The sequence below is a fragment of the Carassius carassius genome, chromosome 13 (assembly GCF_963082965.1).
Source record: "Carassius carassius chromosome 13, fCarCar2.1, whole genome shotgun sequence".
NCBI lineage: Eukaryota > Metazoa > Chordata > Actinopteri > Cypriniformes > Cyprinidae > Carassius > Carassius carassius.
The window spans coordinates 23,388,331-23,406,594 of record NC_081767.1 but is presented as its reverse complement, the minus strand read 5'-3'; the positions used below and the strand labels follow the sequence as shown (position 1 = coordinate 23,406,594).

At 36.5% G+C, this 18,264-nt stretch overlaps 1 protein-coding gene across 2 annotated transcripts in view; it reads right to left on the bottom strand.

The window, feature by feature from the left end:
• LOC132156132 (insulin-like growth factor 1 receptor) overlaps positions 1-18,264 on the bottom strand; it is an 84,196-nt gene that overhangs the window by 16,665 nt on the left and 49,267 nt on the right. For both annotated transcript variants that reach the window (XM_059565006.1, XM_059565007.1), the window contains exons 3-8: positions 11,669-11,978; positions 6,331-6,467; positions 5,155-5,299; positions 3,529-3,737; positions 425-551; positions 64-299 (exon numbers count right to left, since the gene is read on the bottom strand). In XM_059565006.1, the coding sequence (XP_059420989.1) occupies positions 64-299; positions 425-551; positions 3,529-3,737; positions 5,155-5,299; positions 6,331-6,467; positions 11,669-11,978 (1,164 nt within the window). The remainder of the gene's footprint in view (positions 1-63; positions 300-424; positions 552-3,528; positions 3,738-5,154; positions 5,300-6,330; positions 6,468-11,668; positions 11,979-18,264) is intronic.

The window sequence follows — 18,264 nt, the reverse complement described above, 5'->3', positions numbered from 1 at the left end:
TAGTTGGCATAATAAGTCAAATTTTAGACTGGATACTGGATATTGGAAAGTGGTGAAGCCAACCTGATGCATTAGTGCGGATATAGACCACCTCACTCTTAGCCCCCAGAATGTGCTTGTCCTCTACAACAAGAGTGACAGCTTTCACAAAGATGGCATATTGTGTCCAGGGTTTAAGTGGGGACAGCAATACCCCTGGGTCTGCCGATTTGTCCTGAGGAAGGTCTACATCCACCATGTTCCAGCTATTAGAGCCACATCCATCTTGTCCATCGAATTCTGTGATGTTCTGGAATGGTCTACATCGAGACAACAGCGCACAAATGCACATTTATATAATGCTTTATCACAACTCTGAAGCCGCTGATAAACTCAATGTAAATAATGTGTCTATAATAGTAACTTCTAGCAGGCTGATACTTACGCCTCCTTGTAATACACGATGAAGCTGATGAGGTCTCTGTAGTCAGGCGGTCGATATCGCTCCCAAGTGAGCTTTATCCGAGTACTCTGAGTGTGGTTGGATTTGAACTTTAGAATATAACTCTCACCTAGAAGAGGGGTCATAAAAGAGATTTAACTAAAAGCACCCATAAGAGTTCTTCAACCTGAATGTAAGACTGTGCCATAGCCTTTCCATCTTTCATGAGCTTCTAGGAATCAGAGTGGTATTAGAAAAGCCACTTCTGTTAATGTATCACCAGTATAGAGTCAGAGCAATTGTGTTCTGCGAAAAAGAAATTGGCTAAGCCATTATCATCATTCTTCAAAGCAAATTCGCCCTATGCAGAAATCTGTCAAACTCATAATAGAGCAGCTACAGACTTGGACACCTTGTGAGCAAAATGCATTTTAAGAGTCTTTAGTGATTTAGGTTTGGGGAAGTCTTTAGTCTTTGTAGAGAGATAATGATTTCGTCTACAAACCGGCTTTCACGTACAAATGCCACTGCATCATATACCAAAATATCAAACCACTAAAATTTATTTACAAGAAAAAATGTATATTCATTTACAGATAGATTTAATTTATAGCAGAATGTGAAATAGAAATGAGTCTAAATTACGATTCGATATTTTTTTTAAGATGATAAATCCTTTGGCAAATGTGAATCTTTAACTAAAGATTGTCATACAAGCAACTAATCAGTAATGATACTGATTTTACATTCATAACACAAAATAGTTCTCATACCTACCTGGAAGCAGAAATGGTACAATGATTAAATGTTGACTCAGTAACTGTTCTGACAGAATCACTGAGACAGGGTTTCTGCAGGATTTTAAGCTCAAATTTAAGACTTTTTAAGCCCTGCATATAAAATAAAATTAATACCATATGAACAGGGTAGGGCAATGTCTATAGTAACGTATTAAACTGTAAAGTGACTGTTAAAAGCATGATTTACAGTTCAGATACATGTTTTCACAAAAACAAAAGTTTTATAAAATGATATGATTTCAGCCTTTAAACCATTTTTTAAGAAAATGGACGAGTTAAAAGTATTACATTAATTTAAACAATTATTATATTAATTTAATAACATTTTTATAATGCATTATCTTCTTATCGATCTACCAGTTTACATTTGCAGCTCTGTGTGTTTGCAGTGTAAAAAAATGCGTAAATTTTCACATTGGTTTTATAAATGGCAGTTTCAGGATCGCATTTCCTCTAGGACCCTTTTTTGTGACAGTACCATCTAGCCAATTCCATTCCAACAGTGGAGACCTGATTCACACATCAAACAAACAGATGCAAAGACTAGATCCATGGAAACTACGTATAATTTTTTTTTTTTTAAATCTTTCCAGCTTATTTTTTATTTAAGAGCTGGCTTGAGAGTGTGATGCAATCTCCATTTAGCCTATTTAGGTTTTTACATTTATAATGTACTTAATGTAAAATTTGTACTGCAATTGTTTTACCGTTTACTGCACTTTGTTAAATAGGGTAGACATCAGACGTCACATTTGTTGTGCTGCCGCTCATGAACAAGTCTCTTTCTAAGAAAACCAAATTTAAAAACCTAAAAACTAATAGATCGTATAGCCTATATAATTAAGTGTATACAATTTAACAACTACATGATTCCTTAAAAATAATAATATACATAATTGAATAGCAAGTGCTAAAAAATAGTTTGAACTGCTAATATATACATACAAAAAAATATATAAATAATAATAATATTAATAAAATAATTTAAAAAGAAATAGCCTATAGGGTCCTAGAAATGCGGTCCTGAAACTGCAGCCTTCAGAATACCCTACTCCAATAAAAATGCACATTCATTCTCTGCCAGCAGGAGGCACTTTTAAAAACGGCAGAAATAGAACTGTTTCCCCGGTAACAGCAGAACACAAAGCAGCACAGCACCAGACTCTGAAACTCACAGCGCCTGTGTTTATATAATGAAATCATAGCCTTAATAATATAATAATAAAACTGTGGATATACATATATATGTCGATAATATACCTACATACACATGCATACATAAACACATACGCATACACACAGATATATAAACATATTCATTTCACTCATTCCTTTTCTCTCTTTTTTTGAAGTTTATGAAGTTGTGATTGGAAGAGTGCATGGTTCCGGTTCCATGTGTCTGGTTTATATTGAAATAAAACCAGAAAGGATTCCAAATGTTGATAAATGTAAATATATTCTTGTGAGTGAATGTTATTTTTCCTAATGTGATGTATTCTCTAAGAGAATTAATCCAGTGATTGATATGTATACACTTTTTTTTGATTTTCAGTTTAAAAGAACTAATTTCTTCGCGACAGTTCGAAAAAAGAGGATTGAGTTTTTCTATTTAATTGGGATATTATCTACTGTTACTTAATAAAGAAAGAAAGTGATGAGGGATTCACAGCCCATAATATTGGAAAGTTCATTATTTCACTGATATCAAAATTGAATAAACAGGTTGAAGGATCCATGCGGCATGCATCAACAAGACAGGGCAGTAACTAGTGGGGCAAACTGGGTCTTTGTTTGGTTTTAGTAAAAGTGTCATTATGGCTATATTCATATGCATCGGAATTGTGGATGTAGTCTTTATTTCTGTAACTTCTCTATGACATAATTGACTTGGAACACTTTATGGAATTCATCTCAGGAGTAAGCTGAGCATCTAGTGCATTTACCATTTCTTTTGCTATTGTTGGTAGCTTTACTTATAAAAAAAAAAAAAAAAATATATATATATATATATATATATATATATATATATATATATATATATATATATATATATATATATATATATATATATATATATATATATATATATATATATATATATGTATTTCGGTTTCATCAGGCTTCATTCTTGAGTGCAGTCAGCAAGGAAAACAGAACAGAAATCCAACGTTGTCTTGAAATTATGTCTGTCGTACTCGTCACATTGAATTCAAACTCAAAACTTAAAAATCTAAATTCATTTCAAATCAAATTAATTTTGCAGACTGCAGTGGCAGAGCATCACGCTTAAACACTTCATCTACTCACAACTTGCTCGTTCTCCATTGCTACGAGCGTCGTCCTCTTCCATCTTTTCCTCAACACCAGTCTTCTCCCACATTTTCTGGATCTCAGACATGCAAAGCTTGGGATTGAAACGGAAGAACAATTTTCCATCTCTAATGGTCAGATTGTGCTGACTCCAGTCCCACAGATACTGCAAGTTCTGGTTGTCCACTGCAGAGAATGCATACAACCTGTAGTAGGAAAACACACACACACAAACGACAAAGTATTAAACATTAAATTTCTTACGTTTAATGTATGAAAATTCAAACCAAAAAGAGCAATGAGAATGATCAGATCTGGTTATACACATGACGAATGCGATGTGTGTAAAAAAACAACAACAACTGAAGTGCGTGCACAGATTGTGTTTCATTAAAGCATGCATGGAGATCAGGGCTCAGAAGAGGGTTAAGATGACTTCTACAGCTGCAGCAGACCGAGTCGCACTGAACACCTAAGGAACGCGAAGAATGTCTGAGCTGCTTACAAGCATTCCACGAGATGAAACTCAACCCTAGTGAGATCACAACAGAAGAGTTCCCACAACCTCCCTCTGACATCCTCCATAAAAATGTGAAGAAAAATGATTCAGATAGCAGATTAATAGGAATTTATTTTTTCCACTTCCTGTATACTTCTGCGTATATATATATATATTAGCTAAATCTCTCAACCTCAGCTTTATGACCCTGAGCTGTACATTCCATTATAGCTGACATTTTATTACTTTCACCATTCCTATAGAAACCCTTGAAGAAATGTGTTACAATCAGAGGACTGTGAAGGACACAGAGATATACAAGAAATATTCACGTTCTTCTTTTTGAACCTGATATGAGACTATGTTGCAACGTGACTGCTGTTCTGGTTTTAGAACATGATAGCTGCTAATCATCTTTGACCAACAACAAACCTCCTACCAGCGGGTCTAACTCGCTTCAGCTAGTCAAGCAGATTTTTGAAACATTCAGAGAGTTTTAATACACTAATGTTTAAAATTTTGGAGTGAGCAATGTTTTAAAAAGAAATTAATACTCTTGGCAATGACATTAACAAAAGTGGCAGTATAAGTATTTACAAATGTTACAAAATATTTCTATTTCTTTTCTATTCGTCAAATCCTACCAAAAAATATTAAGCAGCAAAACTGTTTTTAACATTGATGATAATAATAAGGCTCCAAATCGCAATATTAGAGTGATTTCTGAAGGATCATGTGACATCACTGATGACTGGAGCAATGGCTGCTGAAAATTCAGCTTTCCCATCACAGGAATAAATTACATAAATTTTAAATTGTAATAATATTTAACAATATTACTTTATGTATTTGTGATTAAATAAACTACGCTTTTTTCTTCAAATGATCAAGATAATGATCAGCTTAAAACTGAAATTATCCCCACATCAATGGAGTCAGACTGTTCTGCCATTCAAAAGATGACATAAGTGATCCTGACACAGACTTAAGCGGGCCAATGAATAACTGGTGTTTAATGAGATATATAGCATGCTTACAACACCTGTTTTGCAGACTAGCTGTGTTCTGGACACAATTAATCATTCGAAATGTCACAACACTCGTTATGTGCATTAAAGTCTTACTGCTCCGTGAGCTCTTCTCCATGAATGTATCGCAGGCTCTTGAGGAAGGACAGAGAGCCCAAAGTGTGAGAGTGTTTGATCTTTACATATCCAGTCACTGTCTGGATCAGGCCCATGAAACTCTCCAGCTCTGATGCAATGTTAGCTGGGGAAACAGAGAGAGAGAGAGAGAAAGAGTTATGACACTGGAGCACAAATCCCACAGGACACACAGTGTCTGCACTAACTCATCACTTCATCAGTCTGAGTGATACATGGGCGACAGCAACTGTCCCGTATCAAACCACTAAGAGCTTTGGCGGCTCATACTCAAAAAAATACATGAGCCTTATTTTGTCACCCCAGGAAAATATCTGTCAGTTAATCAACACAATAATCAGGATCCCCCAGTGTCTGACCAATCATTTTCAGGACCCACACTTTCCCAAAGTGATTTTAACTTGTGCATCACATGCCAGTCTTTGAAAAAATGTATTTAAACAAATATATGTTAAGTGCACATTTTCAAAATAATTAACTGGATTGTATAGTTTCATTCTCTTAAACCAAAACCGATTTTTCTAATATTTTCTGTACAATATTTATCTTAAATTTCTTTTAAAGTTTTTTTTTTTTACCCACTTTTCATTTCAACTTTATCTTTAAAGTTAATGTTTATGTTCACACTACTTATATATTGAATTATATTTCAAAAACATAAAAAATACTAATATTTTAAGTTAATTAATATTTAAAATGAGTAAAAATCTTTTTCTTTTCCCTCAATTTTAGTTTGTCATAACTTAAAAAATAATGTACCAATTCCAAAATTTAATTTGGACCTGAAAAATATTTTAGTAAAAAAAAAACAAAGCAAAAATGTTTTATTAAAAAATATATCTATCAAATTAATATTTTAGAGCAGAGCACAGCAGCAAAAAAATATATATAATAATAATAATCTTTATAAAAAATTACTATACATTTTAATATTTTACAAATTTTTATTACATTCCCAGGTTGTAAATCACAATTTTAATATTCTCTTGACAGGTTTTCCACGACAGTGGGAACTCTGAATAATATATGTATAAAAATAGGGAGAGACACAAGCTTGGATCTGTCATTTGTCTAGAAATGAGAAACACCTCATCACTGGCGGTTGTGGGAGAGGAGGGTGAGGGCGAGGGTACTTACTGCCCCGCCGGATGTTGATTTGCAGGTTGCCTTTGATGACCGTGCAGCCCTGCAGGGACTGAGCAGCATCCACCGAGTCAATTGTTTTAGATTCGCAGACTTTATCACACAGTCCGTCACATGCACTACAAAACATACTGCAGGTGGGAGAGAGAGGGAGAAGAAGGGAGAGTGAGTGTCAAGGTCAGATCACAGCCACACACGCGGATTCCAAACAGGCAAATGCCACTGAACCGTGACAGGATTAGTGTATCTCACTAAAACATGAAGAATATTTAAGACCTGTTTTTGACGAACACAAGGTCACTGCTTTATGAGGTCTTTGTGCTTAACAGAGTCCTCGCTTGAACCCCAGGTTTACTTGAAAGGAGGATCATAAAGTCAGCGGTGAGCAAAAACCAGGTCTGGTCAATTTACAAAACAGGCTCAACATCTAAAAAGTTACACAGAAAAGTAAATGAAGTGATTTTTCTTTTAATATTTAACTTGAAAGGTGCAGGTGTCCAAGTAACTTCCAAGGTGGGGTCATTACAATCTCCTTTACCTAGTTTAAATATATTTCTCTTGACTTTTTTATCCCAATAGAAACCAGCATCGTTCTCTGCAACCTGAAAGTAAGTAGTCCAGAATTTTGAGATCATAAATCTCAATCTAGGCCTTCAAATCAGCACATACCTCCTAATGGCGGCATAAATAACAGCTTTAGAACAATTAAGATGTTCATATGGCGTATAAGAGGGTTGTAGAAAGTGTACACAGGTTTGGTGTAAATAAGGGAGCCACCATAGCATATAGAGAACAGGCAGGGCTGTTGTTTAGGACCAATTCTGTGGTAAAATGTTCCATTTTAGCTTTATGGATTTATAAATGAAAGTTCAAGATGAACGTGTTCATCTAATCTCACAAATGACGTTGCTAATGTGATGATAATGTGTGGTCATTATCACAAAATAAACCCCGATGGCAGTTACACAAAATCATTTTTACCACAGAATGCTGTGATCAACCAGTCAGAATTAAGTATTCCAAAGGGCCATGTTTTGTTATTTTGAATTGTTCAAATGACTCTCTAAATAAGTTGGAGTGGTTACTGAATTAAAGGGATAGTTTACCCAAAAATATAAATTTTGATGTTTACCTGCTTACCCACAGGGCATCACAAACTGAGATTTTTAGCTCAAACCGTTTCAGTCTATCACTCTTATAATGTAAGTGGATTGGAATCACAGCTAAAACATGCAAAAAAAAATAAAATAAACAAAACCAAATTAAACCCTGCAGCTTGTGACGATGCATTTATGTGTAAAGACACAAAACGATCAGTCTGTGCAAGAAACTGAACAGTAATTATATCTTCTTTTTTTTACCTCTGATTCACGCAATGTCTGACCTGTTAGAACTCTCCTGAGCGTGTCCTGTTGTGCGCGTTCTCAGCAGCAGGCACATGAGGAGTCTTCTTATTCTTGCTTTATGGTGGATCACAGACTTATAAGTGCATTACCGCCACCTATCTCTCAAGTGGACTAGGGCTGTAGCTATCGAATATTTTAGTAATCGAGTATTCTACCAAAAATTCCATCGATTAATCGAGTAATCGGATAAAATGTGTTTTTGCTTAATTAAAGGGTTAGTTCACCCAGATAGCAAAATTATGTAATTAATAACTTACCCTCATGTTGTTTCAAACCCGTAAGACCTCCGTTTATCTTTGGACACAGGTCTTACGGGTTTGGAACAACATGAGGTCAACTCCTGGAACAACTCCTGGGTCTCTTAAAATGAACAACTAAGTTTCCTTTTTTAGAAAAAATATATTTTTATTTTTTAAATGCATAGAATGCAATGCATACTTAAAAAATAAACATTTAATTATTACCCATTGTTTCTCTGTCTGTACTTGTACTGGTGAACAATGACAGTAAAGTTGATTATTTTTAAATAAAGCATTTTCTGAGATGCACATTAAACATTAAACACATAAAACATTAATTTAATTTATCTTTTAATTATTGACAATTAAGCAAACTTAACTTTTTGGTAAATAAAGGGGATTTACTATGAAAAATAAAACATGGAAGAAATGTTGTGTGATTAAACCTTAAAGAAAAATAAAGTTTTTTTTTTTTTTTGTAGTAGTAGTAGCCCAGGCTATGTACATTCTGCTGAACAATAGTCTTTAACCTGACTTTTATTTTGACGGGATGACGTAACTTTAAAGTTCTGTGTATGTGATGTGACCCTAGTTTTACTCCGAACTGATTGCAATATATATTTTCACTGTTTTTTTTATTTTATTTTATGTAAAATCATTTTCGAACTGTTTTAAATTCATTTTAAATAAGTACAGTTTTAATAATTGTAAAAGTTTTAAAATTGCTTGTTTTATTCTTGTTATTATTTTTCTTCATTACTATTTTACCTTTTTTTTTTGTAAAGCACTTTGAATTACCATTGTGTACGAAATGTGCTATATAAATAAACTTGCCTTGCCTTGCCTTACTCAAATCAAACGGTCAAATGCTCATGAAGTGGCTGTCAGAGCAGTTCTGGAGATGTTGTTCATGTGTTCACGTCTTTATTTAGTGAGAGGAAAGATGGTGAAATCACCACGAGCGTCACGCGCGCTTCTGCGTGTTTATGAATGAAGAAGCGCTTCTGCGCCATTCATTAACACAGACACGCAGAACATGCAGGATTCATATTTAAACAGACTGCTTAATATTAATTAATATCGTGATTTGATGTAAGTGCAATTACCTATTTTTGATTAATGCATTCAAAATTTGGCAAATTCCGTGCCATTCCACGTTAAACTGTAAATTCTGTTTTTATGACTGGATTCCGCGATTCCCTCCGCGTTTTCTGCATCGCGGAAATCATAGGGCCCTAGTTGTGGTATGCCAGCTCTATCTTGCAATGGACACATGCCACGACGTTCTCTTTACGTTTGCCCGCGCCCTTTAATCAAAACACTGCTGACTCCTTGCAGTATGCGATTTCGGACGCAGGGCTTGTGTCTCCTTCCGCTTAGTTGGTGACGTAAATGCGTTGTGTCACATTAAAAAAATCATTGCGAAAGAACCTGACGTGAGATTTAAAATAAATTAAAAGATGCTTCGATGCAGAGGAATTTGCCTCGATCATTTTTTGTAATCAAGTTACTCGAGTCTCAATTAGGAGTGGCAATGGTCCACTTGAGAGATAGGTGGCGGTAATGCACTTATAAGTCTGTGATCCACCATGAAGCAAAATGAAGAAGCCTGCTGCTGAGAACGTGCACAAAAAGGGACAGGTCAATGCTATTTGATTTCTTATGGAAAAATCGCACACACTATGTAAAAAAGACTGTAATTATGAACTCATATGAGAATGGTGGCCTTAATTTTCTAGATTTCACCACAATGAACCATACCTTTAAGATTAATTGGATTAAGCATCACTTAAAAAACCCCACTTCTGTTTGGAATTTTATCCCTCACTATGCTTTTTCAAATATTGGTGGTCTTTGTTTTGTTTTGTTGTGTAATTATAATATAGATAAAATTCCAGCTAAGTTATCTGCTTTCCACAAACAAGTGCTCCTATCTTGGTCACTAATATATAAGCACAATTTTTCTCCGCATCGCTGTTTCATCTGGAATGACAGAAACATTCTTTATAAACGCAAATCTCTTTTTTTAAATAACTGGTTTGACAACGATATTAAATTGATAAGTCAGTTATATAATAAAGAAGGAACACTCTTTTCTTATGATGAATTCCTTTCTTATTATAAAATACCAGTCACTCAAAAAGAATTTGCAATGGTTTTTGGTTCAATCCCTTCTGGTACACAGATGCTATTTAGAGGTATTGATAAAGACCATTCTCCCGGTTCAGTATCTTTTGATGTTACTAAATCTTATGTTGGTAAAATTTGTTTTTCATCATACCTCAAGAGTAATAATAGAGCTATTCGTACTCTTTTCCAAAAAGAAATTGTTACTGTGCCTTATATCTTGTCTTGCTGGGCCTCCTTATTAAATGGAAATTGTATTTGCTGGAGGAAAGTGTGGTTATTACCACAAAAGTATCATCTTAGAAATAAGATTAAAGAAATTTCTTATAAACTTATTCACAGATTTTATCCATCAAGTCATTACTTACAAAAATTTAAAAAAGGTATAAATGTAAATTGTACTTTTTGTAATGAATATGAGGAAACTGCCTTGCACTTATTTTGGCACTGTGCATATTCAGTTACACTATGGGGTAAGGTCCAAAAGTTTATTAGGGAGAATATTCAGTGTTTAAAACATTTTTCACTCTTATGGGAGAATATACTTTTTGGTTTAACTGACTATCCTGACGAAAAAGAACAGTGCTTTTATTTAATTAATTTACTTATTCTGTTGACCAAATTTCACATACATAAATGTAAATTTAGCAATAAAAAACCCAATTTTATGGTTTTGTTAACTGAAATATGTATTTATATTGACAGTATCAGAGACTCTGTGAACAAAAAAGCTGTAAGAACTTTGAAAATTTGTAAATTTTACAATTTGTTTATTTGATTCTATATATGCGTGTATAATACTTTCCTCCCCCTGGCAATTGTTTTGTTTGTTGTAATTTGTATTTCCATTTTTTTCTGTTTCTTTTTTAACTTTTTTGTTTCTTGATAACATGTTGTATGTTATTATTTTTTCGAATAAAAAAAAAAAAAAAAAAAAAAAGGGACAGGTCAGACATTGCGTGAATCAGAGTAAATAATGGTTCTTTATTTTATAACATATATTTAAAAATAAAAATTAACTAAACTATTTGGTAATACATTTATTTTCACAATAACATCTGTATTACAAAATAAAAAATAAAGTTTTATTTAGTATACAAGTATATATTATTTTGTATGTGTAAACAATACCTTATTTTAGTGTTTTTTTTAAATAATTTATTATAAATATTAAGTAATGTTTTGAATTTTAATTTTTTACATTTTTAGTCATTTTATTATGTGCTTTTGTCACTTTTTTATATTTCTATTTGCTATTAATACAGGTTAAATATTGATTTAAGTTTTACTTCTAGTAATTTTAATACTTAAACATTTTATTTCAGTTAAATGCCAAATTCAAAATAAGCATTTCTAATTTTCGTTTATGATTAAGTTGAAATCTTTCATCTAATATTTAAATATAATTTCAGCTTTATTTCAGTTAAGGAAAAATATTTTTAATAGTGTTAGTTTGAGTTTTAGTTAGCAATAACATATACAATACAGCAAAAGCATAAATAAACACTCTTGACACTGGTGTTTAATGAGGCACTCCTACATCCAGCTCCGGAGGCATACCTCTGAGTGTCATTTCGGGTGAATCCGGGTGGGCAGTCCGGCATACACTCCCCATTGTGGATGACAAAGTCGACCTCACTAGGTAGGTGAACACGGGCACACATGTCCATGGTGATGCAGCGCCAACCTTCAAACTTGAACGTGCCCGGCGGGCAGGCCTCAACGCAGCGGTCCTCGTGAAAGTAATGCTGGCAGGCGGCACATGCCTTATCATTGTCTGGTTCAGTGCAGCTGCCCAGACACTGGGGGTGACAGCACTTGGGGTGAGACTTATTCGTGCACGCCCTTTTCTCACACTTCTTTGGACACACTGGAAAAGAAAAAGATAAAGACAGAGGACAATATCAGTTACTGCTTCAAAAGAAGAATGGGTTTTAACATACAAGGCAACATTGTAAATCAACTGAACATGTTTTATGGAGAAGCATGTTTATTTTCCTGAGGCTTAAAACAGTTGCATCTGAATGCTATTATAAGACTGCTCCTGTGTGTGTATCTGTGTGTGTTCTGGTGTAAGATGGTAGCTAGTTTTAGGATCAGTTGACTGTCAAATAAAAATGTCTGAGGACATCTATGAAGAGGGGCACAGAAGAGGAAGAAACCCTGTGTGAAGTCAAGATGCAGGGTTTTTGTGCAGGATGCAGGTGTTTGTGCAGGGCCTGGAGCTGCTGTGTGTCAGCCGTGTTAGTAAACTGCAGCTCTGGACTCACTACAGCTAAATATTATTACTGTTAGAGGCTGTTGAGGGAATTTAGAGTGCAGGGCGGAGGGGGAGAGGAAGAGTAGAGCGAGAAACTAAGCCAAAAAGTCTAGCTAGCAGATGGACCGCAGTTTGGACTATTAGCTTGGGAAGCATCTAGTCAGGCCAGGCCCAACAAGAAGCCATGGACCATCTGGTGGTGGGCTTTAACTGAGCTTGAATGTGTCATGATGAGAATCATTAGCTAACAGTTACACAACAGTCCCCAGATCTAATTGTCCAAGAGTGCTGATATACAGTCCAACAGGATTTTTCACTGTTTGTATCTCTCCTCTTTTCTGTGTTTGTACATTTCAGACAGACGGTCAGTCTGTGCAATGGTGAAATTAAGTGACTCCTTCCGTATAATAACATTGTCAAACGAGTAGTTGGCGACAAGTGACAAGTGTCTTTTTAGCAAATCATTGAATTATTCACTCAACTGATTCATATTGTCTTAATGAGTGAGTCTTTGAATCATTCACTGAATTTTCAGTTCAGTGCTGATTCATTCAGGAATGAAAAAAGTGACTGAGTCATTTAGGGTGTACTCACACTAGCCAGTTTGAACCGTGCCCGAGTGCGTTTGACCACCAAAGCGCGGTTCGTTTGACTAGTGTGAGTGCTCCGTACCGTGCCCGGGCGCGGCTCGATTGGCCGGCCCTGGCCCGCTTGGAAGAGGTGGGCCAGAGCACGGTTCAGTTGGACTCGGGCGCGGTTCGCATGCAGTGTGAGCGCTAACCGTGCTGGAGCACGGAACAGGACGCGTGGCGTCACGGTTTTGCGACGCTCCAAAAGCTCAGCTGGTACCTTGCAAACCTCCTCATACGAGCAGCACGATTAAGTTACGTGAAAATTTTCGCGCCACTAAGGCGGCACATCTGTTTAACAACAGGCTGTGAGAGGGCTGTGGACCACCGTGGACCAAACGACACAAAATTATCCTAAAAAGAAAACAGAGCGATGGACTCCATTGTGTTCAGAGAGCGCCGCTCTTCCTGTTTATCCCGAAACCGTCGCACCATAATGACGTAAGCGTGCTCCGGCACGAATGCTGAAACCCTATGTGAGTGCAGGCCAGAGGGGGAGGGGGGAGAATCGTACTCGGGCCCGGTTCATGGCAACCGTGCCTAGTGTGAGTACACCCTAAATCATTCATTGAACTAAATAATTCAAACACTTAAATCTGGAATGAAACAAATCGGTTAAACAAGGCTTCATGAGTGAGTTCACTCATTCAGGCAAATCTTTTAAAACAGTGATTCATTTAGGAATGAAACACCACTTCTGTGTGTTGCTTGGAGATGCAATGGTTGATTCTTTGACTTTGTTTTGAACTATTTTGGTGGGGCAAAAATGGACAAAGTAACTGACAATATTGTCTAAAATTTAAATGTACTTGTTACTAACAGCATTATAATTCTTTCCACTGTAACATATGAAACAAACAGCAATGTATCATACCTGGGAAACAGAGCAGATTGATTGATATTTAGAGGTATAGTGCATGGCATAAACATTTTTTCTTTTTACTGAAATCCTTGTAATTGTTTTGTCTACATCTAGTATTAACATGTTCATTGTACAATGACTTTGAACTATAGTTTCATACAAACAAATGGGTCTGTTTGGAGGCTCTCTGTAATCAGCTCTTGACAAACAAATCGGTTCCATTGTGGAAAGGTTACTGACATCATGATGTAACCCCAAATGTTCCATATGAATTTCCACAAGAGACCAGCTTCTGTTAAAAACATGAGAAAGTCACTTTTATGCAGTGCAAAAAAGCATGAAAAAGTAGGAGCATGTTTCAAATTAAGCTTGCAACAACAGGCCATATTGAACACACTTGTTTGCTATGAAGATTCAAGGGATCCTAGTACACTGTTGACATATGTGGTAGGATCAATAAGCATTCCAATGGAATCACTGCCATTGAGTGAGCAATGGGAGACAAGCCCTGTCAGTAACATGAGACGCATGAGAAAAGCACAAGAGGAGAGCTGATAGTTTGACTCAGATCAACAGCCAAGTTACAATTGCTAAGGTCTTCCGGATGGCTGCTTACTAGCTGAAATTGAGAGAGCGTTAAGTCTTTATTATTTTCAAGTAGAATTGTTTTGACAATTATATTATTCTGCCAGGAAAAAAAATATTTCCAAATGGTCTGGTTGTTTTGAAAAGTAACAACACCTTTGTTAGGTACCTGTTAAAATAAAAAAAGTAGAATATTTTAATATATGTTAGATATTATAGTATGACAACACTTGTCAATATTCCAATTGTATTGGAATCAGAAGTAGAAACTGTTTTAAAAAGTTTTAAATTATGATATTAGAATAGAACTTAATGCCTGTGTCTATGGTAGCATCAACCGTGAAATTACATAAAAAAAAAAAAAAAGAAAGATAATTCGAACAACTTAACAGTTCAAATTATTAAGGTTTTGACAAAAACCTCAGATACAAAACATTACATTTTAGCCATTCTTTAAGATATAAGGATGAGTCAAAATGGCAAATTATTATGTTTATTTAAATACATTCATTAATATTTAATTCTATATACCTTTTTCGTATTGGTCTGAACAATTGTAGCAGACGGGATGAATGAAAACGCAAATTCACTCACTGAAAATAGGAGCAGCTTATGGAAAAGCAGAAATATAGCAGTTACCCCATACACAAAGCACTTCTAAACACTTCTTTATTAGGCATTATATGCAGGCAGGATGCAAAGAATATAAAAAAATAATAATAAAAATACTCCTATGGGCACAAATCACTTGAATGGCCTATTTCAATGTTTTTTTTTTTTACTTTAATAATTAATTAAAGGGTTTGTTTAAACCCAAATGTAGAGAAATAGTCATAGTGATGCTTGCCTCATGAAATAGGAGCTCTGCTCCAGGAATCTGACAGCAGGTCTATAGGAAAAGCATATGTGCAGATACTGTTGAAAGTTCTGCCTGGGTGGGTTGCCACCCGAGGTGGCACTCCAAGCGCTAACTAGGAAGCCAGCACCATCAGCTCAACGTGAGGAGGCAACTAAGCCACATGGCACGGCACTCCTGGTCGCCCGGCAACAGAATCCTGGCACTCTGCCCAGCAGGCTCATCTACAGTACATGGGATTTTTCCCTTTTTATTTATGAGCTCACATCATGCAGTACAACATTACAGGGGAAACATAACCATTCTGTTTATTATTTAAATGAATATGGCCCATTTAGTTGATATGAGTAGGATTTCCTCCTTTAGGTACAGCCAGTGTTCCCTCTAAGACTTCCACACGTGTCTCGCACTTCTTATGTCACAATCCCACAGTAAAAATGAAACACGAATAAGTTAGGAAAGCCATTTGGTTGAATGTGTGTGTGTACAGAGTGAATGTACAGCGCTCTCTTAAATCCTCAATACCCTTGAGCAAAGCACCAAACCCCCAACGGCTCCCCGGACACTCACTGCTGTGTGTGTGTACTTGGATGGGTTAAATGCAGAGCACAAATTCCAAGTATGGGACTCCATACTTGGGTACACGTCACATCACTCCAAATGTGACCATATCTTAAGATGCGGGTCTCTGTACAACCTGACCTTCATCACTCTCACCACAGCATTTTTACTTCAACAAAGGAGCTCAGAGACATGCTTATCTTACTGCATCTGTCATCACTCCCATCACACGAAGTATGTTTGCTTAGTTGCCTATCGGTTTCCAAACGAAAAAGGGTTCACTGAGGTGATCCCACAGCACCGGGACGTGATTTGACACACTCTTGACTCTCCACGGTGGAACAAACATCAGCAGGGACTTAACTGGCTTGGGTGGAGACATTTTTCCCACTCCTGCCAGTTGAGATGCTTCGCATTCTTCTGCACATTCTGCCACATCATAAGCCCTGCAGAAATTACTAGAACATTCCTTAGTTTTAGTTTAGTGAGAGAAAAACAACAAACAATTGTGAATAACTTCCAAAACAGACCAAGGGCACATGCAGAGCAATAAAAAAATATATAAATTTACTTAATCCATATCTCAAGTTTCTGGCGACAAGCAATGTGTTTATTAACTGCTGCAAAGCGTGACACAATCACAGACAGCAAAAAAGATATTTGATGTTCAGATGAGAAGCATAACTTTGGACTAATGAAATTCCAGGGTGGACAGGGCTATTTAGGGTAATGCAGAGCTCCAGACTTCAACCAAAACAGTTGCAAATGTGACCAAAACTTGTGTGTGTTGCTAGTGCTCTCTAATCCTTTTACATACAAGGTCCTAATAAGTGGAAGCAGGAAGTTATTCATTATTTGGAATGCCACCAAAAGGGGGCACCCAAGGCAAACTGCTTTTCCATCCCACACACACAAAAAAAGCTCCACAGCAATTCCTCAATGAGGAAATATTTTAGACATGAATGCCTTCAGCTGGAAAGGAAGACAGTTAGGGCTGACTGAAGAATGAACGAGGAGAGAAACAAAAATACAGCATCACAATCAGCACATTGTTGGTATCCACACCTAGCTATGCCATGCATGGTGGGTTTCCTCTACTTCACAAGAACGTTGCACTACCTAACAAGGAAGTCCACAGTGGATCTGAACACAAATGCAGATGTTTAACAGCAGAGAAACAACCTGCTAAACGTGAAGGTTACATATTATCTGGCTTGTTTAGTGAAGCGACAAACTTGCACAGGGGCTTGTGGCGTGACAGTCCTGATATGACTGACCCTGTCTGCTCTTTGGAGCAGTCATGAGGGACACAACGCTTGCTGACCAGCTCTGCAGTGAGCTGACCAGCCCTCCCTTCTCCTCCCTGTCTGTGAAAACCGACTGCTCAGACCACATAGACACAGCCGAGATGAGAAGAACAGCACACAGACGCAGAAGCGGCAACTGAATTGACATAGGTGCTCATTATATAAAAGGTTAAATACAATATCTTCTGGATTGACACAATCCTTTAAGAGGAATGCAGTAAAACAGTGTTATTATCCCCGGACGAACCCACTGACACACTTGGATGCCGTTCTGTCTTAGGGTCTTAACTCAGTGGGCTATGTGAAGAATAACTAGAATGTTCAAAAGGGGTAATCTCAGAGCAGAATGTTAATCCTCTTGGGCTCGGCACCAGCCACAAAAACACATTTCAGGACAGTGATGGAAAAACGAAAACGTGAGAGGTATTTTGCTTAAATTATATGATTGCTTCATTGGTGCAGACACAATTTATTGTTTTGTTTCAACAATGCCAGGCATTTGTTTTTCATTAATGCATCATGTGCTGCTTGGCTCACAACGTAGCTTCAATAGTGTTCTCTGGAGCTGAAAAAAAAAAAAAAAAAACCTTATGCGTCATGCTGCTCTAGCACATGCGCATGTGGAGAAAAAAAAAAATACCATAACACTCAAATGCTGCGCTGAAGCTGAACTCATCATGTCATCATGCATTTGGAGCTAGACCTCGCTTCTGCTGCTTCAGACTCTGCGTGCACACAGACACGCATGGCTGAGAGATGTTTGTAATCTTAGATTTGGGATAATGTGACCCAGCGAGAGGCCCCAGAGCAGGCAGACTACCGAATGTCCCCTCTATGGTGCAAAACAAATCCACTGAGGGAGAGAACATTAACACAGACGGAACGAACATGTCTGGGAGCGTGTATATCACACATTTTGCAATAAAAAAATATTTGTTGCTTAAATGGATGTGCTTTGTATCATTAACAGTAATTTCCTAATCATCTTCAAGTTGCATAATCATAATCAAGTTGCAGATGGATGTTAACCAGTACAAGGATGTTTAAACACAAGCTGAGTGTCTAGTCTGAAGCCATTAATTTCAATATCCAGATA